Source organism: Salarias fasciatus, chromosome 12, assembly GCF_902148845.1.
Source record: "Salarias fasciatus chromosome 12, fSalaFa1.1, whole genome shotgun sequence".
NCBI classification, from domain to species: domain Eukaryota; kingdom Metazoa; phylum Chordata; class Actinopteri; order Blenniiformes; family Blenniidae; genus Salarias; species Salarias fasciatus.
Window position 1 is genome coordinate 5,344,177 of NC_043756.1, and position 27,078 is coordinate 5,371,254.

The following is a 27,078-nucleotide window of genomic DNA, read 5'->3' on the forward strand; positions in this document are numbered from 1 at the left end:
GTGCAATTATGCTACACTCCTAAAGGATTATCAATGGATACTGTAACATTTAATCCAAAGAAAACACAGAAAAATTAGCATTGACTAGCAAAATCCTGCCTACAGCACCTTTAAGACCTATAACCTGGTTTCTACAGTCCCATGTAAACACTCACTGTCAACAGCTTAGTGGAGACAAGCAGTGGAGTCTCAATGAAATGTAAATTCCTACATTCCAATGTTTTAATTTGCTCCATCAGTCAAGAATGTGAAATCAAACAGATCAAGGCGAAAATAAAAAATAAAAAAAAAATAGCCATAGTTAAAGAAAAGTCCACAGTATCATAGTTTCTGAAACGCAAAGTAACGACTTCAGGTTGAGTTCAAGTGTGCGATACAGTATTCGGGCAAACCATAGCAAAGAGCTGCCAAACTGTAACCATTTAAATCAACTTATCTTATCAACATTTCTCTGGATTGATGCATACAGTGGCATGTAAGACAAACATGTTTCATGCAGACACTAAACTACTTTCATTTGCTTTTATATCAACAAACACCAAGTTTTCATGACTGGAAAACACCATTTCAACACGATTTCCCACTCTGTGCAGTCCGTCTTCCAACACATGTGAAACATATGAGGTGCTGTTGTTGACTTTAGTGAGAAGACCAAAATTGAAAGCTACAAATGGAGATGAAGCGATAAATAATATTGAATCTTGGCACAAAAGCACAACACAAAGTGTTTACTTCCTGTTTGAAAAAATAATCTGGGATGTGCTCAAATATGTGTCTCAGATGAAAATGCTCATGAAACAATATTCCACAAAACAGATGTTTCTTTTCTCATCAAACATCAATTTTGTTATTATACAGAAATCTGTTTGCTTTCTGTTTGTCTTTGAAAGCCCCAGCGTGATTGATAGTGTTTACATGTCATTCCTTTGTCACTGCATTATCCCACCATAAATCCACAGCCAGGACGGAAATTTGTGGCATATGCACAAAAGCAGCGTCGGCTTGAATAGCCCATCAAGAATGCTCTATGATTTTCTTTCCAAAAATAGAATGACTGAGTCACACTCACTGAAGTGATCGTTCTGTCTCTCTTGCCTTCGCGGAGAGGCCGGAGAGCCACCAACAGCGACTCCCATTCTGTCAGTCTGCGTCTTATCTACAGGCCCGCTGTGCACAGGACGCCCTCTCAGCGCCGAGTGAGCGAGCACAGGCCGCCGCCGCCGCACAGCACAACATAAACTGCCGAACCAGCCCCGTTTTACACTTTGAGAGCCTCGTGCACGCCCACGGCAGACAGCCGACGGTTAATGTTGCGATAACGACAGCGGAGAAGGTCGCGATAAGTAGAGCGCAGGTCTCGATTGAAGAAGGCGTAGATGAACGGATTCATCAGGGAGTTGGCATAGCCTAACCAGAGCAGAGTGCGCTCCAGCCAGATGGGCACGCAGCTGCACTCCACTCCGCAGATAAAGGGTCTGGCGGTGGACAGGATGAAGAAAGGCAGCCAGCACACCGCGAAGACGCCGACGATCACCCCGAGTGTGGTGGCGGCTTTCTGCTCCCTCTTGAAGATGGAAATGTTCCTGCGCTCACGGTTCAGCAGGCGGGACAGGGCGGCGCACTCCTCCGCCACGCCGGGTGGCTTCAGGCCCTGCATCCGCACCGCCTCATTAGCCACCGTTTCGAGGCGGTCGCGGCGCGAAAGGTCGGTGAAGCGGTGCTTGGCGCCGCTCTTCCGAGCTGCCCTGAAGATCTTGTAATACATGACCAGCATGACCAGCATTGGGATGTAAAAGGCTACTGCTGTGGAATAGATGGTGTAGCCAAAGTCTTGGCTAATGAGGCACACGCCGGCTGTGTGGACGTTTTTGGCCCAGCCGCAGAAAGGTGGCAGGGTGATGGATGCTGACACCAGCCACACTCCCAGGATCATTTTGGCCATCAGCTGGCCGTTCTGCCGGGCCGGGTAGGTAAGAGGCCGTGTGATCCCCAGATACCTGCAAAAGGAAGGAGGCGAGAGAAGCATCAGTACCGACATCCTGCATGGGAGCTTTGCAACAACACGCTGGAATCATTTAAAAAAAAAAAAAAAAAAAAAACCTTGACACTTTCTCAAAACTTAACATCTTGGTTAATACAATACTGTTTTTCACACACTACTGAGAATGCGCCAAGACACTCAAAGTCTTTTAGTGTTGTACTAGCTTTTAAATACATGTCCACTCATCTAAAAGCCACAAATTTCAATGCAAGGTCGTACGCTCTGTCGTAGCCTGAAGGGTTATTTACTGCTTTTCTTTGGCTGTGAATGAGCTTTGCAGGTAGAGAAGGAACCATCAATCAAACGGGCGGCTCAGCGGTTTCAAGTAGCAGCTGGAGGTGTCAGAAAAATAAAGATAAAATGAGGTGTGAAGCCTTGAATGTGTACAGAACTGAGAGAAGAACCACTATTCTCACCAAATGATAAATCTGTGTGTATATCTCAGCCTATTTTGGCTGCGTGCCTAAAAGCCTTCAACAGCACCAAGTGCGTCATTGATGAAAGCTGTATATTTCAGTCTCCAGGGTGGGTTTTTTTTTTTTTTTATTTTACTGGTTTTCACTCAATTGTTAATCATAAGATAAAAAGCTTCAGGGAGCACCGGCCAATTCGCCTCATCATCCGTCAGTGATGCTATCAACAGTGTGAAAATCAAACTCAGACCAATCAGTTTCAGCAGGATTCTCTGGTCATAAATCTAACCTCGTATAATTCATGTCGAAAACTTTAAAAGATATTTTATCTCTGCACAAATGCTTTAGCAACAACTTCCAAGCGTGGCAAGGGAGTCATTTAGATTTTACATCCTCGGTTATGTTTACAATAAATAGAGACTATACAAAAGTGAGAATTCAAGTGACACATTAACCTAACAGATTACTTTAAAGTATATTTTTGTGCTTTTAAAAACATGTAAACTGTTTTATATTACTCCACACATCACCTTAAACCACTCAGAGGCATCAATATACTATATATTGTGGAACGAAGCGATGACTATGGCCTTCACACAAGGTGTTTAATCTCTATTGTTTGCAGTTTGAAGTTCGGTCTCTCATCCCAGAAAACAGACAAACATGAGCAGAAACAGGACAGGGAGTCAAACCAGCAACCTCGACATTAGAATGAACTGTTCTTCCAACTGAGAGGTCGTCATTTCGTACCAAGAGACGCATTTCACACAGTGAGAATGAGGAAAAAATGCACACATCCCCAAAAGAAACCCCAAAAAAAAGGCAATTTCCCACATTCAAACTGAGGCCGTCTTGCTGTGCTCACCACTCTGTGCTGTGTGCCACAAATAGTACTGCTATAAAATGTTATGTGCAGATATGAAGTATCAAAAATATCAGCAGGTCACTCCTGATTTGCATTTGAACGGCACACACTGAAGCTTGTTAACAAAAAAAAAAACAAAAAAAAACAGCCCAGTGGTACTGATCTAAATCTGAATCACTTGGACAGGACAACTGGGCTACAACTGCACTGCTGCAGCTGAGAGCACTCGATTATACCCCCACCCCTCTGTGCCAAACACCCACCCGAACATCTGACACAGATCAGATTTTTTTCTTTTTAATCAGCTTTAAAAAAAAAAAAAAAAAAAAACAACCCAAAAAGCTGCACAGAGCCACCACTTATTTATTTATTTCGGGTCCTAACTGAACTGCATGTATAATTCAATGGACACCTGAAGCAAGTGACCTACATGCAATTCGCATCAAAATATGGGATTTCCATGACGACCAGCCAGCCATCCATCATCCGTGTGAGACAGGTGTCATTATCTCGCCGCCCATGGCAGCTTGTTCGGACTGCCGGTGGCGGCAAAGACGGCCATTAGACGCCGGAGAGCCACACAAACATGCCGGCTTCCATCCAGAAAGAGCTCACAACTGTTTGTTGTAGCGGGATACGTCACATCTAGCTGTCAGAAGTGATAAGATCAGGATCAGAAAGTAGAAATCTAATTCTAGATACTGAACTCGTCCAAAAAAACAAGAGCAAGGTTAAACAGGAAATATCACTTCATCTTGTTGATTCAAGTGACCTGCATGGTACGGTGTTGCACTCCAATTTTTGGCCTGTCACATCTCCAAAATGCATCCAGTTGAAGGATGCAATACTTTAAAAAAGCATTACCTTTGTAATGTTGGGGGAAAAAACATTTAGTCTAGAGATTCAAATATAATTTATCTACTCATTATCTAATTATTGATAATGAATAGAGAACATTCATGACAACTAGACTGACGTGAATTTGACACCAGTTTAATATATAGTTTATATATCTTTACACCAACTTTGGCACAAAGTTGCCTTCAGGCAACAATCGTTCGTCGTTTAATTGTGTCTCAGCAGGCTGGTTTAAAGCGCCTGAGAGTTTGCATGTTTTTCAAATACGCTGCGTTTTTCCCCAGAGTAAAAAAACCCATAAGGCTTATTGTTTAATCCAAATTAGAGACTCTAATTTGCTCAAAGGTGTGAATGTGTGTGTGTGTGTGTGTGTGTGTGTGTGGCTGTCTCCGTCTCTGTTCACCCGGTGATGGATTGATGACCTGTCCGGGATGCAGCTCTGCCTTCACTCAGCTCAGATCAGCCTCAGCAGCCAGTCTGAGGAGGCAGGGTGAAACACGGACGACGTTTTGGGGGAAAGAGGGAACACAATGTTAACAATACACAATATCTGTCACTTTATGATAATCAGAGCACTATCTCTACAAGTATTTTTAGTTTTTTTCTGAATCTCTTCTGTCCTTGTATAGAGACTGTGGGATTACAGTCTTTAAATATAGTGAACTCATATTATTTAATTGTGTTTTATCTTATTTCTTCTTGTAAATTGTGAATATGATATATATTCAGGTTGGTATGAAATCAGTTTAGGGCTTTCTTTATTCATGGTTTTGTGTTCGGATTGTTAATATATTCCAACATGATGGATGCACTTGTATGTCTGAGGGTTGGTGGTGATTTAATCTTATCCGTAGTTGGATGACAAATTGAATTGAACTTGATAAATACATACAAGCAAGTGAAATATAGATTCCTGCAGACTCTTCATGTGCTTTGGCAGGAAGTGTGGTTCTCTTTTAAAGTCATTCCTCTTTAATCAAACTGGAAGCGCTGCTCTGTTCTGACCAGCCAGCTACCCTCATCTAAGATGTATGTATGTTTTGTAGGGGGGTGACTAAACACAGGCAGGCAAGCAATGTCAAACAGATACTAGATCCTGAGCACTGGATGCTCTGGGAATTCCCGGGAATGCATAATGGATACCCGGTAACGCGGCTCTCCTCCCCGGCTGCATTACACAGTCATGAAGAAGGTGTTTATGGTGTATTTTTGGGGAGCATTTGTGCATCTTTAAAGTAGCGGTGGACAGTTTTATGCCGCTACGACTCATCTTCAGTCCCTCAGAAGGCAGAGCGGTTTTCAAATGCATCCTCATTGGTTGCAAAATCCTCTCACATCCCTTTTGAGACAAACAAATGCCAGGATGAATAAAACAGCACACATTTTAACACTTGATTACACAGCTTCCTGCATGTGTTTCGGCGGGAGCAGCAGATGCAAACACTTTAGGGAGTTCCTGTTGGCTTCACCGCGCTCATTGTGACACAAAGAAATTAAACTTTACTGACCTCGGAGACTTCATAACAGGATTCGGCACAAAACAATAAGTATCCCAGACATAGTTTCCCTTTTAATGTTGACATGGCAAAAAGCTGTAAACAAACAGGATAACGATATTCTTAATTTATGACTGTGTTTCTGGACTCCTCTTGAGTCCAATATTTATTCTTTTTATTCTACTTTGACCTCCAAGTGAATACCTCGCATTTCTGCTGCTGACTGCTCGATCATAGCGCTGGAAGAAAACTACCTGCTGCGGCTAAAGCGACGCTAATGAGAGCTGTGATAGTGAGTCGAAGCCAGACAGTTACAAACCATCATAACACGGCCCCTAAAGATACTTAAACGCGCCGTTAAAAAAAAAAGAGAGAAACTGCAAAACACTCATTTGATCTTCTGTAATTATGAAAATATCGAATACAGAAGCTTTACAGTACTTTATTTCTCTTCACGGCATGTGCAGCGGACAGCTACTTAGTCAAATGCGAAGCCATACGATGATCCACATTAACACATAAAATGTATGCAGCATTTAAAACCATATGGGACACCTGACAGCGCGGCTGGAAGCATATATTCAAGCTAAAACCCGGCGGCGGTGGATTATAATCACCTCCTAGAGAACAGTATGAGCTGAATGTGCATTCACACACACACACACACACACACACACACACACTGGAGGATTTGGAGCATATCCACTGCTACAGCAGCCCTGGAGGATTACCAGCCACAGACAAACAGCGAGACCAAGCTAATGGAGACTTCCATTACTTCTGCGAGGCGACCAGCTGCAGCACTGTAAAGTGAACTATTTTCTGCTCTCGAACACTGTAACCGGCCTCGGCGTGCAACATCTCCAGGAGCACCTTGCAAACCTTTTAGAGGAGACACATAGTGAAATATTTACCGGGGAGCAGTTGGTCTGGGTGGCCGGCCGGCTGGTAAAATTAGAACTGGGTTTTTTTTTTTTCTTTTTTCAGATTGACACTTTCTCACAGAAACTTTCCACTGGAGAATCCTCACTCATTCATCTCACTGAGGCATCTCTAATTCCCATGCCACAGCTCTGGAGGGCAATTCAAAATGAGTCTGAGAAAAAGTGAAGTGATGCCCGTTTTAGTGGAGATCTATTCTGTCGCAGCCTTTTTTTTTCCCCCCCGTTTGAGCGAGGTTGACACAGAGACGCGAACGTCGCCTGAAATCAAACCGTTCTAGTTGAAAATCTAAAAAGTGCAGCTTGGCTGCTTTTTATCCAGCAGTCATTTGCGAGTGTTCGGCACTTTCATGCTCGGTCTGTTTGATGTGAAGTGATTGAAAGTGTCGAAAAGGGGGGGAAATCTGAAAACGCACGATTTACTATTCACTCAAATGTCAAATTCCTGTAAAAAAAAAATATGACAAAAAAGCTTATGTCTATATCGATTTTTCGAAGTGCCGTGTTCCAACAAAAGGTTTTCAGAGGGAGACTGATCCAAAACCTTTGTAAACTCCATTTATTTATTTATCTTCAGCTGGAATATAGCAAATAGTAACAGCATCTGCTTGGTGAGAGGTTTGGGATTTCTCCAACATCAGACAACAGCCTCAGTCCTCAAGGAGAGCTTCAGCTCACCTTTTCTATTTGAGAAACCACTGTAAGACAGAAATTGAGCTGCTTCTCTCGCAAGCGCAGTGCACAACACGAGCGGAGCTGTAATTTCCCTTCCAATAAGGACGAACAGAAGCAATCTGCTCCATGCTTTTCAAAGAATACAGCCTGCTTTCCCTTCAAGTGCACCTGTACTTGTTTAAGTCAGGTTGTGTTTTCTTCTTCTGCTCAGGTTAAGGTTAGAATTGGTCAGTAAAACGTCAGCGCTATTTTCTTTTTCATTTAAATTCTTACATAAACCAAAGTGAGTCATCCCTACAGACATACTCCTTTGTACAGACTCATATGCTACCTTCAACCAGGTAGCACTCATTATACTCTACGTCACTGAAGAGGCTTCAGAAATGCTACTTAAGACAAGAGACGATTTTATAAGAAGCTGAGTTATGTCGGCCTAATCACTGAGGACAAGTAAAGCTAAAGATGTCGCTGCACTTGCTCTCGACCTCAGTCTGGACCTAAATATCTCAACTATTTGATGTTCGGCCGTGGGATTTTGCAGACAGTGATCCACGAGAGTGTAATATTTTCATTATCACTCAACTTCTCATGTTTCGCCTCAAGTCGTCGTTTGTCTTTCCGACGTGACAACTTGACAACTGACATGCCTTCAAATCAATCCGACTCTCCTTTTGTCTTCCGCCCGGCGGCGCCCGGTTACACTCAGGGATTCTGATTCAGGAGCGTAAACAGCAGGGAGAACGACATCAAGATTTAGAATTCCCTTTCATAGTTTTACAGAGGAAACACTGAATACATCAATAAAATAAATGTAAAATACTTTCTACATGTTGAATACTGTGTCGAACATAAAGCCCACGGGCCTGACAAACTGCAATGCAAATGGTACAAACTGCATGTGAGCTTTTCACCTCATGATTAAAAGAACAATGTCTGGGATTTATTCACTTCGTGTATCAAAGGAAGACATCGTAATCACATGTATAAAATGTAATTTGTTCTTTTTTTTTTAACTTAAAACCATTTACGTCTTTCACAGCGATTAGTGTCGCTTAACGCTGTTCACACTGTACGGTGGGAAAATGCTCGGAACACTGCTCAAGGACACATCTGACAGAAAAATGATCTATAATCCTCGGCGCGATTCAACACCTCAGACCAGATGTGGGGTCCTTAAATAATTCCACTTTTCAATCCCCTACAGATGGCATCCCTGGCTAACCTTTAAAAACTGTCGTCCTCTGCTTTATTCTGCTAATTAGGTTTCTTACAAACCCTTTTTTTTTTCTCTCTCAAAGCAGTGAGTTATTTACAGGGTCGTTATGTAAGCATGAAAGGCACACCGAGGTTTACAAAGAGCTTCCAACCCCTGACTCCAAGTTCTGAATGAAGCCTTTATGATGTCTGTTTTACTTCCTCCTAATTGTTATAAGGCAGCCTGGTGGGTATTTTATGGGCCTCCGCTGCACAGCTCGCCACCTGTCCCTGCTGGAGGTTTACTGGCTCTCACAGCAATCGAGATGATCGGCGTCTATTAGTGCCTCGCTGATAAATGGATTTCCCTCCCGACAGTCAACGGATCCATCCCCATCAGAGCTGGGCGTCTCTGGATGGCAGGACAAATACACTGCGCCTAAAGCACAACAATCTAAGCTAAACGGGATAAAAGAGCATTAAAATGAAGGTGACAACGGCTTACCCTCATAAACAGAAGCTCTAGCTTTGTGGATCTCATCAAATAGAGATTTAAGTACAGCTATGTGACTTGAGGGTGGGGTGTGCGCTGAAGAATCACTCCCCACTGAAGACTGCTCCTGCTGTCTGTGAGGAAGGGCAGTCACCGCAGTGACATTTATGAAACAATAACCATACAAACTGCAAAATACAAGCTGCTGTGGGAGACATCCAGCGCTCCTCACCTTTCAGATCACTGAATGTGCTCACACGGTCTTCAGTATCCTGGTTATGAGTCTCATTCCAGTTCTAATCACCATTTGGGATGATATGTTTACATGTAAAGCAGTGAAATCTGATAATTCCCTTCCTAACAATAACCAGCCGGATCCCCATTAAGTCCTCTTTGCAGCAGTTTAGAAATCATCTCTTTACGTAATTTGGCTATTGAAAATGAGATCCATTTGGTTTATAACACTCTTTGCAATATTAATTCCCACCATGATGTTGCTTCTCACTCACTACTGTCAGCAATGGGAGGGGAGAGGAACAGAAAGCGTAGCCATGCTCTTCACTGTGAGCAGTTTCAGACTGACAGTGGAAGAAAAACAAGAAAAATCATCTATACAGAGCATCAATTCAAGACTAAAGTTCCCTTTTTCTTCCATCTCGATTTCAGCTGCATTATATGTATGATTGTATAGTAGTATTTTTTTAATACATAATAAAATCACAGAATTTTTTTAATCAGGATAAATCTATCCCTGGATTTCAGTGGACGGTTGTCTCTGCCATTTCATCTAAATGAAACTTGAAAATAATACAATTTCTCATTTGCAAAAACTAATCAAAATATGATTTCAAAGATGCTTTGGATATATCTGCAAACTGAACACACCAATCAGCAGTATTAATTATAAATAAGAGATGATTTGTCAAAGGAAAATGGTCACAAAACAGTGTTAGAAGGTTCAGGAAAAAAAAAACACAAATACCACAAAAGCAGCTTTTATCAAGACAATTTCATCATGCTGACTGTCAAAAATTTAGAGTTAATAGATGTTTGTGACTGTTCGTGGGAGTTTGAATAAGTAAGTAAGCAGCCATTATATTGTTCAAAGTGGGACATCGTGAGAATTCTCCCTTCAAGGTTAAACCACTCCTCTGATTGTCACGTGAAAAAAGTGAAACAATAAATCTTTGCAACAACCATTGTTCTTTTTTACATGCAGAAAAAAGTTACAGGACAAACGTTACAGTAATTATTCAATTCCAAGAAAACTCAGTACAATGAGAGGAAAAAATCATTTCTAACGGTGTAAAATAACCTGATGTGGCCAAACAAAAATACATATAAAAAATACATATAAAACACATGTCAAAACCTTCTGAACTACAAAAAAATGTTGAACTGGATTCTGAGCATCAACATTGTCCCAAACACGCATTGCAGCCAGTTGCTGTTCCCCACTGACCAGCAGCTGTCAAATCATGTTACCTGATGTAAACTGCTGCATGCTTGTCCTTTTTTCCCTTTTTTTTTTCTGCTTCCTGCTGCTGCCTGTTGTTTCTGGTCAGCGGTCACAGCATCACCGCGACCTATAACTCACTCCTGCCTGCCTGACTGCTTTCCTCTATACATTACCATCCCGCGTTGCAAAGAAAAGTGCCTCATGTGCAGTTTATTTTAAGTTTAAAAAGCACATGCAATTCCCATCACACATATTATTCAGTACTTTTGCTTCTCTTTTGGGCCCGCTCTTCGAACTCGGTGTCCCGCCAGACACCGACTGGGCCGTCTGACCTCCTGCCGGTGTTCTGTCCTCTGCTTTCTCATAATGGCAGTCCTGAAGATCTTTTCTTGGCTCTTCTGCTCTTGAAGGTACTTTCGAAAGCACTCACACTCTTCCATCTATGTTTTATCCGAGGTCGACCGGTTGATCTGCCATGCGGCATGACGGCAGCGTGTGTGGCTCACGTCAATACATTTCCAGAGTCAAACGGACTCGCGCTGCTGTATTTCCCACGACACACAGCATATCATGCCTTGACGGTTTCTGCTTATATGAAAGGTTTAAAATTGAAGAAATATTCCATTTTGTTTTATCTTTCATTGAGATTCTTCCATCTGATCACCCTCTCATTCATTCATTCATTCACTCATCCTCTACATTCACTTGATCCCGTTTATCTTCGCAGGGCAGCAGGCTGTCTCACCCGACCTTGGACGAAAGGCACGGCGCAGCCTGAACAGGCCTCATCACAGGGCCAGCACTAATTCAACAATCCTTTTAATTATTCATTCCCATTGTTCACAATCACTTTATGGATTAGCGCCTTCATATATTTCTGACTGGCTGACAGAAAACGCTCCACACTGCACTTTAAGGTCGGCTAATGCAGCGTTATTAAATGTTCCTGTCATGAGACAAAAAAGAGGGAAGCTGCTCTCGGCTTTCATGCTCCAGAAATTTAGAGTTCTTTATCACTTCATGTTTGCCAGCCAAACATCTTGTGCTCTCATATTCAACCTGTATTTAATTCTATTGTCTTTATTCTATTAACATATTTTTCATTGTAATTGTTGTATTCTGATGTTTCAGTCACCTTTGAAGTTTTCTCTCCTTTAATGATGAATTGATGGTATTACATTTTAACATACAGTATTTTTTTGTCATTTTTAAGGTGCTACATAAATAAAATTATGTAGGTGCTATATAAAGATGGAAGAAGGAGGAACTTTAGCCGTGAGATAGAGAAGAATAAGGAGTCCTTGAGGTGATGGTATTTCTCCAAACAGGCCTGATCTCAAAACGATCAAGACTCTCTGGGATTACATGAGGAGGCAGAAGGATCTGAGCCAGTCTACAACCACTGAAGATCTATCGTTAGTCCTCCAAGACGCCTGAAACAACCCCCTGCCGATTTTCTTCAAAAACTGCATAAAAGATTTAAGCTGTTTTGAAGGTGAAGCGGTGCCACCACACCAGATACGGGTTTCTCCCTGACTCACCACCTTTTAGAAATTTATGAGAAAAGAAACTATTACCACGTCTGTTCTCTAAAGTTTTTTGCAATTAAGCAGTTTTATGTCTAACAAAAGCTATTGCACTAAAACTTCTTATGTTGTTGTTTTCTTGGACTTAATATTCAATAGAAGCTGATTGGTCGCAAACTCTGTTTTCATATCCCCACTTATAAATAACTAATACGTGTAAATACATATATATCAATAATATATGTGCAGCATAGAAAGTCACAACTGGAACCACTGCAGCCACACAGTTAACTCATTTTACCATCTTAATTTCTTTGCTTTCAATCAATTTAAACACAAATATTTTATCTCCTCGGCAATATAGCATAATAAAGTAGCGTTGCTTGCTGCCTACCAAAACAATATTCCACGTTGTGCTCAGCATCCCACTAATAACATTAAATCTGCAAACTCATTTCGTGACATCCCAAAATGCTGAAATATTAATGGGCGCACCCGTTCTCTCTTCATTATCATGCGACCAAAGACTGTAACCAAAAGGTGAATAAGCATGTGCCAACAAGTCCATCTTCCTTTCTTTTCCCTGTCATGATGATGAGGGGGAGTGAGGGTGAAGAGCCCCTCCATCTTTGTCACCTTCCCTTTGGTTCTGTCACTGCTGCTCTCAAAGGACACCTTGACGACTAAATAAGCTCAGAGGAAGTCTCAGATGTGGGGGAGGAATCTAATTCGCCACTTCCTCCTATTTTACTTATGACCTTTCAGAAAAACTGCTGAACAACGTTCGTTACCAAGGAGACCACAGGCACTTCCTTGTTTGGGTCGACTTGCTCTCCTCCACTTTGGCGCGTCGAGCCAGCAGTTAGGAAAGTCGAAGTCACTGTGCAGTGCTGTTACATGTCATCATTGTATGGATCAACAAAAGGAAAAAGATGCCGAGGTGGAGATGTGGCCAAGTTCTTCCAGAATCAGATTTACCACGGCTGTTGAGCAGTGGTGTTTCCTCCAACTCCTGCTGACTTAATGACCTTTTATTTTGAGGAAATGAAAATGTCAGCCATAAAACAGTCACGTTTAAAGGGGGAAGCTACTGATTTCACTTTTTCCCTTAATAATATCCGCTACATCCATGAACTCTTACATGACTTTTAGGCACTTTAGGAAGCAATACATCTATTTTCATAAATAACTCGAAGGTCAGTATATCCTACTTTCAGCTTTCATCTTTCTGATTCTCACTTGCGGTCACTTCACATGACCATCAAACATGCAGAGCATACTCTCTGTGGTGGCCTAGAGGTGAGGGAAGTGAGCTTTGTGATTGGAGGTTCACAGGTCACAGAGCAGGGTTCCCCACCTGCTCCCTGGGTGCCGTGTTGAAGCTCCTCACTGCTCCCGAGGGACGGGTTAAATGCAGGGAACACATTTCCCTCTACGTTCACATATGCAGTCATATAATGACCAACAAAGCAGTCTTCAGAAATATGTTACGCCAGAGGAAATGTGTATGAGTTTCTCCAGCTATAGAAAGCTTGAATGCACGCTGGTATGAGTCACATTGCATAACCCAACACTTGCGATGGGGACAGTGAAAACAGCCGTTACAGTCACTGGATCACCGTTAAAACAGCTACAGGACAGAAGGCAGCACGCCGCCTCTTCCCTGCATATATTTCACTGCTTCACGGCGCTCTGTGCCGGAATGGATGTGACGACCGAGCTGAACTTGAACTTGAACTTGAGTGATGTTTCAGCCTTTAATCCATCTTGTGTTGAACTTTTGGCCGCAGGGGACTGCAGACAATCCCAGGTGGCACGGGGTGAGAGGCAGGTCACACACTGGACAGGCTCAGAGTTATTCATAGTGTGTAGACACACACACACACACACACACACACACACACACACATCTGTTTTGGACTATATTGCATTCAAATGATTTCATGATTAATATATTTTCCTGATATTTCATGCATATTATTTTTTTCTGCAACCTGTTTTTTTTTTTAAAAAACATTTAAAACATTTTTTGCAGCTCTCATTATGTACAAAAGATGATCATTCCCAACATACTGGCAAAGCGCGTTAAACCCCGTGCCAGAAATTAACTGTATCTGGACAGACCCAATACAAAGCGTCCCGTGGGAGTCCGGAATGACAGAGCTCCACTACAATCGAATCAATGCACACTGATCACTTGTTCTCAGCTGCAGCAAGGCTTTAAAGTTCGTTTGACAAATGTTTATGGATTTCCTCAATCAGGAAGTGCTATTTTAAACTGTTGCAAAGACTTTTTTCTGCTTACACAACAAGAAAGAATTTTTTTTTTTTTCTCTTGTGAAGAAATGTGAAAAATGTCTTGCTGAAGCGAGGTTGACACAAACGCTTGCCTTGAGGCCTCTGGAACCTATAGAAAGCAGCAGCTGTCCTTTCTCTGTTCTACTTCATAAATAGCATCATCGACAAAGACGTGAAAAAAGCAGATGTGTCCAAGCAGTTTTTCTCTTATGTGCATTTATTCAAAATGACATAACATCCAACCAGACCAGGAATAATTATGATCTGCTAGAAAATCTATTGGCTCTGCAGTGTCCCTCCATCTTGATAAGCGTGTTGATTTATTGAAAAGAAGGCTTTGAAACATGCATCAATCAATTAAACTGCTTTCTGCAAAGAAATGTTTGGATTAAAACAAAAAAAAAAACATGCTGCAATGCCTCGGGTAATAATTCAAACTCAAATAGGACAGTAGCAGCTTCACAGTTTACATCAGCAACACCGGTGTTCATATTTTTACCAGAAGAAAGTAAATTGGATGTAATTTGATCAGAACATCAGATACGGAGGTGGGATTCATGTTCCTGCCTGAGCACAGTGTGCAGGAACCAGACAGAACTCTGACTGATCACAGGAATATTCATTACAGCGGCAATTTCACTGCTTTTATCTCATCTGTGTGCAAAGAAGAACTGGAAAATAATTAAATTAATATTCAGATCCACGGTGCTGGAGGGGAAAAAGAGGACCTTAAAATTTACAGTAGCAGTGGTTGTGGATTTTCAGGATTTATTGCAGAGCAGCCTAATTTGAAAGACAGCCTAAAATAAATACCAGCATGGCTGAGCAAACAGCTGCTACGGCGAGGAGGTAATACCTCCGATAATGCTGATCTGCCCATATAAAGGTCACCGCTGTGTTGCCAAAGCAATGCACATAATGATGGGGTAGAAGCAGCCGTCTTGGCAGTAATGCTAAACTACACCACAATTTCATGAGTGCAGAAAAAAACGAGTTAGTGTGTTTAACCTGAGGTGTATCAGATATACTATAAATATAATACAGAGTCTGTGACACTTAAGTAATTGAATGCACTATTTTTCATTGGAACTTTTCTAAAGCTTTGATTCCTGACATGTAAGTTTTTCCAATTGGTAGTTTCTATGACTTTTTTTGCTAAAACATTTTGAGAACTTTGATTCCAGGTGTAACTTTCATTAAATTGCATTGCATTCACGGGTTTTCTCCGAACACTCTAGTTCCCTGTGAAAATATAAAAATACGATTAAGGAGACTCAAAAATTGTGTGATTGTCCTGTGATGGACTGGCGACCGGTCCGGTGTGTATCACATCCGAGTCAGCTGAGAACAGCCACAGCCCCCCGGTGACCATCGGTTGATTTGAAGATAGAGATTTATCGAGCTCATCCACCTACAGTATTTAAAGCTTAAGGTTACATCATTTTAACCAAACAACAGAACATGTGAAGCTTTTTAGGAACCGTCTCACATTTTGAACTTTGGCCCAGTAAATGTGGCGCCCGCTGTCCTGTCTTACACGCCCACGCAGTCCACCGGCACCGACAAACTTTTCACAGCACCTGTAAAGCGCATGAGTCACTCAGCAGTGAGGAGGGGTGAACGTTTCATGTCCATTAGTCCTCATTATGTTCTCCTCAAAAGAAAGTGCATTATAACATCTCACAGACATTTTGTGAACACCATGTTTCATTTTGCTCGAAACTCGCTTGGTTTCGAAACAGGAGGGAGAAAAAAAAATACCATTGAAGTCAGCCAAACCTATTTTCTATTTGAGAGAAAATTGTGTTCTTCGTATCAGTGCCTGAATATAAAAGACGTTTGTCTCTGATCTTCTAAATTTCCATCAGAAATTCATCTCAGCGGCTCCAAAGCCATTTTTAAACATCATCTGCATCTCATCATGTCAACACACATGTGATGTGACATGAAAGCACACACAAATTTGATGATCATTGGTGACAATATCAATTTGCTCCTGAACATGTCACACATACTATAAGAGTCTTCGTGCTGCAGTAATGTATGCTGAAAATGCTATTTGGAGAACTTCACTGCCCTTTCCAGACATGCTCACCCTCTTGAGTGGTTCTAACACTGTGACAGGTTGATCTTATTGTAGAGATCAGGGGCATCATGCCGGATGCAGCCAGTCACAAGCAGTGCAGAGTTTACAGCGATGCCTTAGAACAGGGATGAGCAACGTTTTCTTCGTTATTGCCAGAGGAAAAAAACATGTAAAACAAAAAGAGCAACTGATTTACTGAAAGAACTAATCGTGCGTCTCAAAGTTGGGTTGGCCTAACATGCCTGCATTTTAAACATCTGACCTCAATGCAGTGGCTTGCTAAAGTTTTAACCCTTTGAACCTCTTCACATTTTGTCACATTACAACCACAACTGTAAATACACGTGTCAAATACTATAACTATGAAGTGGAAGGGAAATGATGCATGATTTTAAAGTTTTTTTTTTTTTTTTAACAGAAAAGTATGTCAGAGAGGCAGCTTGTTATCTCCAGCAATCACACACACACATACACACCGATGAAATGCCGTGCACTCAGTCCATCCACTGGGAGCAATTTGGGGTTCAGTGTGTCTTGCTCAAGAACACATGTGGACGAGGGTAGATGAGGACGACCTTCTAATTAACAGACGACCCACTTCACCCTCTGAGGCCGAGCCGCTCCGTGTCAGAGGGAACATGTCTGTGTTCAGGCGCTGCGCTAAGGTGTGGAGGTGTTTTGTGGAAGATTACTGTTCATTAGGCTTTTTAATACTTTATAAATTAGCTATGAGACTCAAAACAAGCTAATGGCTAGAATGTAAACATCATTGACTTGGACATTATATGAGAAAAGTTTCTGTTGCTTCTTTTTTTGTTGCTGTTCTTGTGAAGTTTTGTAAACTTAAATTTGCATCTGTAAAATTTGATTTGGAAGCAATATTTTGTACTTTATTGAACATTTTATGGAATAAAGGTGCATTAACCTTGTTTCTATAATTGAGTCCAGAGCGAGTAACAAAGTTATGAACATTTCAGAGAGCTTTGTCATTTTGGTGAAACACTGAAACAGATAAAGAGCTGCAGAGCCGCTGTCTTTTTCTGTCCTCCTCAGAGAACCAACCGTCAGATTTCTCATGACCATTCTCCAAAGCTGCTGCCTCTTGTGACTGTTGCTATAAACTCCTGTTTACTGGGTGGAGAGCTCCTCGCTTTTCCTGAACTCATTCCTCTCAACATCAACTTGACAGATGTGACAATATACATGAAAATAGAACCATTAAATTGAATTCAAAAATTAAACCTCATCCGCACTTGTTGCCTAAATTAACCTTATGTGAAATGTCTGCTGCTATTTCGGCTGCTCTTCTGTTTCTCTTCATTGTCAATATTTTGGAAATCATTTTCCTATCAAGAAAAACACATTCCAGAACCGCTTCCTCTAAACAACTGGCCAAACCTGACTGAATCAGCTTTGGCCAGCTCATCTAAAATACTAAATTCTGTTCCCATCATTCAGAAAAACCCAACTAAAAACCATTACATATGATAAGATAGTTGCTTTCTTAATAAATATGTTTAAGTTCATTTAAATTAACTAGCAAAGTAACTACACCAACAACTTTCTAAACACGTAAACTAGTAACAAATGATATGATCTGTCAAGTCATTAAGCTATGGACCACATGGTGGTAAAGTGGTTTGCACTCACTCTCACCTCCCTGCCTCCCTGACAGAACTCTGGTTTGATTCCGGGCTAGTTGCATGCTCTCACTGTGTGGCAGTTTGGTCTGGTTAGTTTCTTCCCACAGATCATCTGGACTAGTGTGTCTGGATAGACAGAAGATGTATGTTTGTGTTCATCTACTGCAAACTGGGACTTTCTCTCATCCGCCACGACTCCGACTGGACAAAGTGTGTAGAAGACGGATGGAAGAATGAGTCAGTTCAAGGCCGGCAACACTATAACGGCTACTACCGACAATGAAATTGCTGCCACTGACAGTGAAATATATCGCTTAGGACGTCACATGCGTTCAAAGAGAAACAGAGAGAGAGAGATCCAATAGATCCTGAGAATCACAAACAACTGAAGACTTCCTGCAGCACCACCAGCTAAGACAACTTTTCAATCAGTCAATGAATATTTCAACATTTGCTTCAACAACTAATATCCCGTCTCAATGGAGCTGATACACACAGTCCAGCAGTACCTGTTCCAACCTGTTCCAAAGCTCCCAGTCGCCTGTTCATCACACAGCACCGTGTGTCAACGTGGGTTTTGTAGCAGCTTTGAAGTGAAGATCCCGAGACAGCTCGATCACGGGTGACTACTACTAATAGCCCTTTATGCTGGGGTTGTTTTTGTCAGCCGCCGCTTTCCTTTGGTCAAGGATGAATATTTAATCTGAAACCTTCACTACTCTGCGTTTGATGTTACTTGCTACTTGAATTTCCCTCTTTCTATACCATCCACACTGGAATTTCAAAGAGCGCTGGGCTCCCCACACCTCACACTGACCCAGTTGTCAGTTGTGGGTTTCAGTGTATTGCTCAAGGGCGATTTGGCCGTGACTGGTGTGCCATAACTGAGTTTGCCATTTCACAGCTGACATGCAAACTCTGTTCAGACTTTGGGATATGATTCAGAGGCTTCTGAGCATCCACCTGACCCAATTAGCAGGAAAAATCTACTATCGGGTCACAATGAAGTGCATCCAATGAATACTTGCATGATACAGTACTTGTGGATGAGTCAAGAATTAACTGGCAAGTGCCAGAGGAGTGAACATATCCTGAGAAGGATGTGTCAGTGGGAGAAATATGAGGCAATTAATTAAAGTCTGCATGTCTAAAAGGATTGCTGTTAAAAGCTGTTGCCTCTGGCAGCATTACAGTACGCTCCACTGCAGACAGTTTCACATAAAACACAAATACACAGAAATGCTCGAGATTGGTCACTGGTTTAAAAAGTTACTTCTATGTAACTGTTAAGCAGATCACTCATACTGACGTTTTTAATGGACTATAAATGCACATGCCACGGCAAACTGCGCCGGTCCGTCTATCTTTCTGTGGACTCATGCTGGTTCCAAGCTATTACTGTGAGGACTTTCGTCGATGTGAGGTGGTCATGCTGCGGTGCATTCACAGCAACATTAGTCAGCTCAGTCCGGGCCTTCATGTTCTACCTGCATCTGTCTGGATTTTCTCCAGGTATTTTAGGTGCAAAACTAGGCCGATATGCAACAGGTCTGTGGATCATTCACAGAAAATGAGTTCAAGAAGAAGAAGGAATTTTTGGAGAATGCTGAGGTGGACATGCGCAGCAGCATGCCATAAGAAACCTTTTTCTAGGCCTTTCTTTCAACAGGTGGAAAACAAAACAAACCAAAAAAAAAATCTCATAATCCCAACTGTGCCGCGACCTGTTCTCAAGTCAGTTCTCAGTCAGTGTCTAGGAGTATTTTTTGTCAGTCGAAGCAGCTATTTTGCACATGGACTTTCCGACATTGGATATTGTGGCCAGGCTGTCATGTCAGTAAATGTGAGTAAAATACAGACTTTTCAATGAATCCCGTGTGAATACACTGCAAGAAAAAAGATGTGGGGGGTGGTAATCCAAAAATTATCAGAGATCCCCAGGTGATATTAATCCCATGTGAATAGCGCATAAGTCTCTAACGTAAAGGTATTGCATAGGAAAAGTGTAATAGTGAAGATTAAACAACTAGGTGTCATGTTTTACCTTAAAAGTCTCTAAGTGGATGTAATGATCCCCATCCTAATGCAGCCACTGCTGTGTGTGCGCGTGCGCGTGTGTGTGTGTGTGTGTGTTTCTGCCTCATAGTTAGATCAACAGGAGAGCCATTATCTCACTGCTCAGTAAATGCTCATTGCTGCTTTGTTCAATCTTGATGAATAATGGTTGCCACCTTTGTTATGCCAAACAGAAAGCTTGATTTATGCCCCAGTAAAGTCACTCAGCACTATGCCCTTTTCTGCTTCCTGTCCCCAGAGATGGCTGCGTAAATAGGGTGACAAGGCACGAATAACAAAATCAAACTCAGAACTCTGTCTGCCGGCCGCTAATCCATCATCCTTCTTGTCAAAATGGCACATGGAATTGTGACATACAGATTATTTTTGGGCATCTCCCAAATTGGAAAAACTCTTGAAACGTCAGTGAGGGGCTTTAATTTCAGTGAAGAGAATGTGAAATATGAAAGTGGGCTCAGGCAGATTCAAGCCATCAAAGAGGACATGAAAATTATAAAAGAGATTAAAAAACAACCCAAAATAACACCTTATTCATTTTCATCCAGATGGATATTTTGCATTTTGATCCGCCAAACTATTGTTATTATTAAATTAAAACGGATCAGATTCAAGGACTCACTGATTAGTTGCGTAGGATAAATCTGATTTAAGTAGCACCCAACAAAGACAATCACAAAATCAGCAAAGTGGATCAGGCCGATGTGAGCTGAATGAAAAACATTCAATTTTTCTGCTTTTTAACTTTTGCATCACAGCTTGGCAGTTCTCATTGATTAAATATGGTGATTATTAAACGGAATGAAACAGGCACCACACCGCTGCATCCTTGTCTTAGTCATCACGGGTCGATTTAGGTCCATTCCCACACTCACACACAAACATTACCTTATCTTATCTCACAGTCCATGAACAAATTGTGTTTTGCTCCATGTGCCTCTAAAAAAAAAAAAAAAAAAAAGAAGTCAAACAGAACGGAAACAGAACTGTGGTTGATAGCAGAAGCAACACTTATCAATGATTAACCTAAAATGCTGCTCCCAGTATGTTTATTTAATGCTGCTGTGAAATATCTTCATTGACAGCGGTTTTACTCTAAAAGAAGTGCTTGTTTACAGGATGAAAGCAGCAAAGGATTTTAAATTTAAATATTGTTTCCTCTTCAGAGGTGGAGGTGGTTTGTCTTCTTGGTACCAAACAGCTGTAGTGGTTTGTAACATGAAACGTGTTTCATGTGGCTTCTTGAAACGCAGCGCTGTCTGTAAACTGGTTGTGATCACGAGATTGAAGAATTTGGTGTAACATCCTGTTTGCCACCAAAACACGGCCCGATTGAATATTCCTTCACGAGCATGAACTGCCTTTGATCTGGCTTCAGAGGAGGAGTCCAATCCTCCAGGTTTCTGTGAGATGGCCGACAAGTGGGAAGTGAATAGTGTCTCGGGGAGCGGGGCTCAGGCGTCACATCACATTACCAGAGGATGCGTCACCCAGGTCAAGTCATCTGTGTCTGCTGCTGCGGGTGGATGTTTCCCAGCGGCAGTAAATGCATAGGCTGTCCCTCTTGGGACAAACGTCCACACCAGCCTCACAAAAATATTATCAGATGGGGAAGGCAGGTCGATGTGGGGAGCTGTGTGTGAACTCAGCACATCAGTGACAAACCAGTTGGCAGGAAGGATGTGAAGGCAGTGGTTAATCTGTCGTCCGAGGGCCCGGGCCGGCACCATGTCCCCCCTTACAGGTGTGATCACACCTACACTGTCTGAGCCTTTAGTCTGAGCCACAGAGGAAAAAGTTTGCTTTACAGCAGTTATGTGATATTGTTTCATGACCCAGATCCCGTCTTTCTCCTGCAGGTTCACCAGCGGTCAAGCCAGGCTATTTCTGATGTGTAAATTTAACCGGCGTCTTTCTCAGGCCACATGGAGCCCCTGAAATCCTCCAGCCTAAAATTTTGTCCGACGTCTGAGGAAGAACGGAAAAAAGGCTTCCCTCTCTTCCCTCTATCGTGAATAAATCATTCATGTTTGACTTCTGAATCATTGAACATACAACATATTACTCTCAGTGAAGGCAAAAACTGAACGTAGCCAAAAGAGATACTAAAATTTTAGAGAAGTGGGCAAGAAAGGCTGCAGAGCCTTTGGCGGAAGTGCATGTAAGGATAGCCTGTACTAGAGTAAAACGGCATTAACGGGATGTAACTCCTCTTTTATACACCACACAACACTCAGGCTGGCCTCCTCTGCTGTCGCTGGGTCAATGCTTTGGTGTGTTACCTTCAATTTGCAGTATCGTATCTCCACTTAAAGAGGTTCGAAGGTGATGAATTGGAAGTCATTTATAAGCTTGGTTTTCACAGTTATAAGTCAACATTTACACCTGCAGTGTGAAATCAATAGCACTGACGTGACTGGTTTCTCCTTCAAGGCTGCCGATCAAGAGTGCTATTGAGGTACAGAACAGGCACCAAACCAAGGTTTAATAAAGAGAGCTTTAACTAATGCTCAATATTTTTACAGTGTAATGCAAATAGCCAAAAAAAAAAAAAAAACTGAAGATGGGTTTGACAATCTGTTTCTAATTTCTGATTGGGTGAAACGAGAAAAATTGAAAAAACATTAGCAGTATAGGCAGCTTCATTCATCCTCTATCCCTTTCACCATGATGTGACCCCTACGGACAATTCCGGGTCATCAATAAACCTCACGTGCATGTTTTTGGATTGTGGTGGAAGTCAGGGAGGAAACCCACGCACACATGAGGGAGAACATGCAAACTCCACACAGAAAGGCAAAATGTTGATCCTTCAGTACAGAAACAAGTTTTCAAATCTACTCAAGCATGAAAGTAAAAATTAAAGATGAAATATCTTCATTGATAGGATATTCTAGAATGTAGCACTGAGAATGTTTTTCTGACGGTGATGGTGATAAAAGGCATATACATGTACACATCAACAAATACACCCTAATTATTGTTATTGCATACAGGAGCGCCATCATTGCTTTAGAGGTTGTAGTTTTGGAGTCGAAAGAGTCAGTTTTATGCAGGTAAGGAGGAAAAGTAAATATATTTTTGTTCATATGTCAGCACCAAAACTTACAAAATACTGAAGTGAAGTCCAGTCCAGGCACCTGAAAACGAACACACCTTATTGCAAATACTTCATTATTTGCCGCCTCTGCTTCTGTGGCTAAGCTGCTCAAGAAACACGAGAAGAGCTGAACTGAACTTCTTGAGACAAAAAGTGCACTGTTTCTTCTTAAAACACTGTTGCCAGAATAGAAACTCTGTTCAAGTGTCAAGAGTCTCTTAAGCTGTCTGTCAACATCTGCTTAAACATTTAAAAGTGACAGCATGCACAAATTTAGCAGTGACAGTCCAGTGAATTAGAGCAGGGATGAATTACCTGGTGGGCAAAGCAGGTAAATGCACCAGTGGTTTGAAGTCATTTGGGTCATTTTCGGGTTTTTTTTTTAATGATTATGTAGCACCAATTTTCTATCTCAACTGAAAAAAATGACATGGTCTTTAATCAGGCCTTATTATTAATACTGTTATTATTAAAGGGCATTCTTTTTTTTTTTTTTTTACACACAATGTTCAGTGTTTTTGTCACAATGAGTACTTCTTCAGTGACTTGAGAAAGGTTGAAAAGAAGCTTTTTTCTAAAGGCTTTGATCAGACTGGAAAGCTCCTGACAAAGACCGGATTCAGAGTTTTGGGGGACTGAAAGTCGGCGAAACACAGCAGGACAACTCACATTCACCAGTTTGATTATATATCTGCTTCCAAGTATTGTTTATGTCCGTGTGCTATTTAAGTTTTATTTGTGTTCTTTCTCCATACATATCTCTATATCAACTATTTTTCTTCCAGCACCCCGGTCGAATTAATGATCAGATTTTTTTTAGATATGCTGTATTGCATTTGGAGCACTATTTCTACGAGAGAATCCATCAAACCCTGTGAAGTCCCTGCAGGATCATAAAGGAATGACCACATACACCAGGGACCAGCCCATCACATCTTCTGTGTTGGTGTATTAGGTGCACCATCTAAAGGAGTGATGATAGTAAATCAATGCTGCTCTCTGCAGTGGAGCACCAAGGCTTCAGGGACTGAATGACCCCCACAAACACATCTGGTCAACCCAGAGCCTAATTTGTAGCCTTCCCAGCCATGCAGGCCTGTTTTACAATGCATGTCCTTGGGAAGCCTAAATGACAGTGAGGGACCCCTAATTACAACTAATCACGCATCTAATTGGCAATTCTGGTCTTAATGAATTATCTCCACGACACCCATTGTGAATCATATGCCAAACACAATCTGCATTGTAAAATTTAAATGAGCCGTTTCTTGTGGAGATCCACACAAACAGTTGTCAAAACTGTCTGTGCAGCTTGTGTGGAAGATGACAAAACACTTAAAAAAAGAACAGATATTGTTTTGATTTCTCTGGCTTTACTTGCTACCTTTGCCCACTTGAAATTGGGTCCATTTGGCGTTTCTGTATAGGAGACAGTAGGACACATTTGGAACCCTGACAGATGAGAAAAAGAAAGATTTCTCATGTCTGTCCACTCATTTCTGTTAAACTCAGCCCAGCCCCCCACTTATGATGGAATGTGTATATTTTTCTTTCCTGAAAAATGGGACCATTCCTTGACCCAGCTGCTTTAAGGGCCACAGATGACATACAAATCACACTGTGCCCCCCATCTAAGGGACACTCTTGAGACCTCTGAGAAAGATTCTTTTTTCTTTTTTTTTTTTAATTTGCCTGCAGTCCAATTCATCCTTCTCTCCACCAAGCCCCCAAACACATTCATACTTCTGTCAGCTTCACCACAGCTGACTGGAGTGGTAACACTACCACAGCATGATATCTGTGATCCAGTTCCTCCCATAAAAAAACATGAACTCTCCAGACATACTTAAGTCCCTGATGCTCATCTCATCCACAAGCAGGAAACATACATATTACTGGGTATAATACACTGTGGTAATAATACCTGATTGGCAATCAGGAGGAAATAATCAGATCATCAATACCACAATAAGCCTTTGTCTTCATTACTGCAGCAGAACAGTCATACACCAACCACTTGACGTTTATTTCATTTTAGATTGCGGCAGGAGCAGTGGAAATGTCTCATTTGTCACAAGCTATCAGGCTCAGCTGTGGTTTTATGAACACTGACTCCTAAGAGCTGTACCTGAATAGGATCTTGATGGGTGGGGATGAGTGTTCATGTTTTTTACCCATTTTGAATGAGGAATTGAAAGCAGCTTGCTGTGAGGCATTTGGGAGCTCAATTTCATGAATAATTTTTGGCACAGTGTTGATGCAAAACACCAGTGTGATAAATTTCATAATGTATGTTGTCAGGGAGCCAAACAGTTCAGCCTCCTCAGGTGAACTTTACACACAATTGTGCGTGAAGTGAATTCCAACAGGGCTTGTTTTGGGCTTTCTATTCGTGAAGGGGTGATGTGATAAAGAGCAGACCTGTGTGGCATTGGCAGACACATATAGGGATGATAAATCAAGAGATAAAACCAATGAGGTCGATGAGCGATTAACCTTAAGGCGAAGGCTTAATTACAGGAAACACTGCTCATGCTCCGGTCAAGCAAATTAATTTAGTCTGGTATAAATTAGTCACAGTCTGTGTATTAATTTACTGGTTGAGAGGCTTTGACCGCAAAAAATGATGGAAGGTATGGTTGATGTGGAGTCACTCAAATAAACGCCATTTTCGTGCGCAAAAAAGCGCACAAATAGTTCATGAAGTTAGATCACAGATCTTTGCTTCATTAAGGGTATGATGTCGCCCTGCTTCCACTGCACTAAAAGAGGCTTAATGATGCTCATACTATTTTTTGGAAGAAGCATTTCAGAGTCTTCCATGAGTCATTTGAACGCACCGCGCACTTCGTGCGTAATTTTGAGCACCTGCAAAAAAAAAAAAAAAAAAAGAAAAAAAAATCACCGTCCTCGGTATAAAAGCGGCTCCCGTCCGGCTGCTAACTTTCTGAAACTCACCTGTCCACGCTGATCACACACAGGGTCATGATGGAGGCAGTGCAGCACATTACATCCATGCCGATGAAGATGTTGCAGAAGAAATCTCCAAAGAGCCACTTGCCCCCGGTGAGGTCTGTCACTATCACGAACGGCATCACAACTATGGCCACGGACAGGTCCGCCACCGCCAGGGACACGAGAAGGTAGTTTGAAGGTTGCCTCAGTTTCTTCACCACGCACACCGCGATCACCACCAGCGTGTTCCCCATCACGGTGACCGCGGTGATGATCGCCAACATCACCCCGATGAAGATCTTCTCCGGGCGCCCGAAATTCAGCAGCTGCTCCCCGCAGGACTCGTTCCACATGGCTGTGGGGCTGGTGGTGACGAGGACGTTGTAGAAAAGCTGCGGAGTGCCATTGGTAACTTCGGGAATATCCTCCTTCTTGTTGAAAGTGAGCTCAATTCCTGAAGTATTGAACATCACGACGTTATCCCGACGGAGGTGCAAGGGACGCCTCGCCAGCGCTCTCCAATTACGCGCATATTTGGATGTGAGTAACCTGCGCTCGGCTCCTGCCCAGTGGTTCGAGATCGAGCGTTTTGCAGCTGCACCGCATCTGAGCTGCCTAAAATTCAGCTGGAGAGAGGGGGTGGGGGGGGGTTAGTGGTTTTTATGAATGATCCGCCTGGAGAAAAGAAGTGCTATGAGGACATCTGACCCATCTCTCGAGGAAGAAGAAAAAAAGAAACAAGTTTTGTATCGACAACAATAAAATAAACAAAGTCACATATTCCCAAATTATTTACTCCAGAAGTGTTTGCTTGTCAGAGCGTCACATGATGAATACGGGCTATTTGGAGAGTTGCGCTGCGTAAACCGCACCTCTCCATGTGACGCATCACTTCAACGTAGATAGTCACACAGGACATGAAGAACGGTCTGGAGTGGATTCAAGGACCCTCAGACGGGAAG

General features: G+C 42.0%; 1 protein-coding gene across 1 annotated transcript; it reads right to left on the minus strand.

Moving 5' to 3' along the window:
- Positions 1 to 862: 862 nt before the first annotated feature.
- htr7c (5-hydroxytryptamine (serotonin) receptor 7c) lies at positions 863 to 26,861 on the minus strand. The gene is made up of 2 exons (XM_030105520.1): positions 26,120 to 26,861; positions 863 to 1,997 (listed from the first exon to the last, which is right to left on the minus strand). Exons 1-2 carry the CDS (start codon positions 26,584 to 26,586, stop codon positions 1,259 to 1,261), a joined length of 1,206 nt encoding a protein of 401 aa, XP_029961380.1. The 5' UTR covers positions 26,587 to 26,861; the 3' UTR covers positions 863 to 1,258.
- Between the last annotated feature and the right edge of the window lie 217 nt (positions 26,862 to 27,078).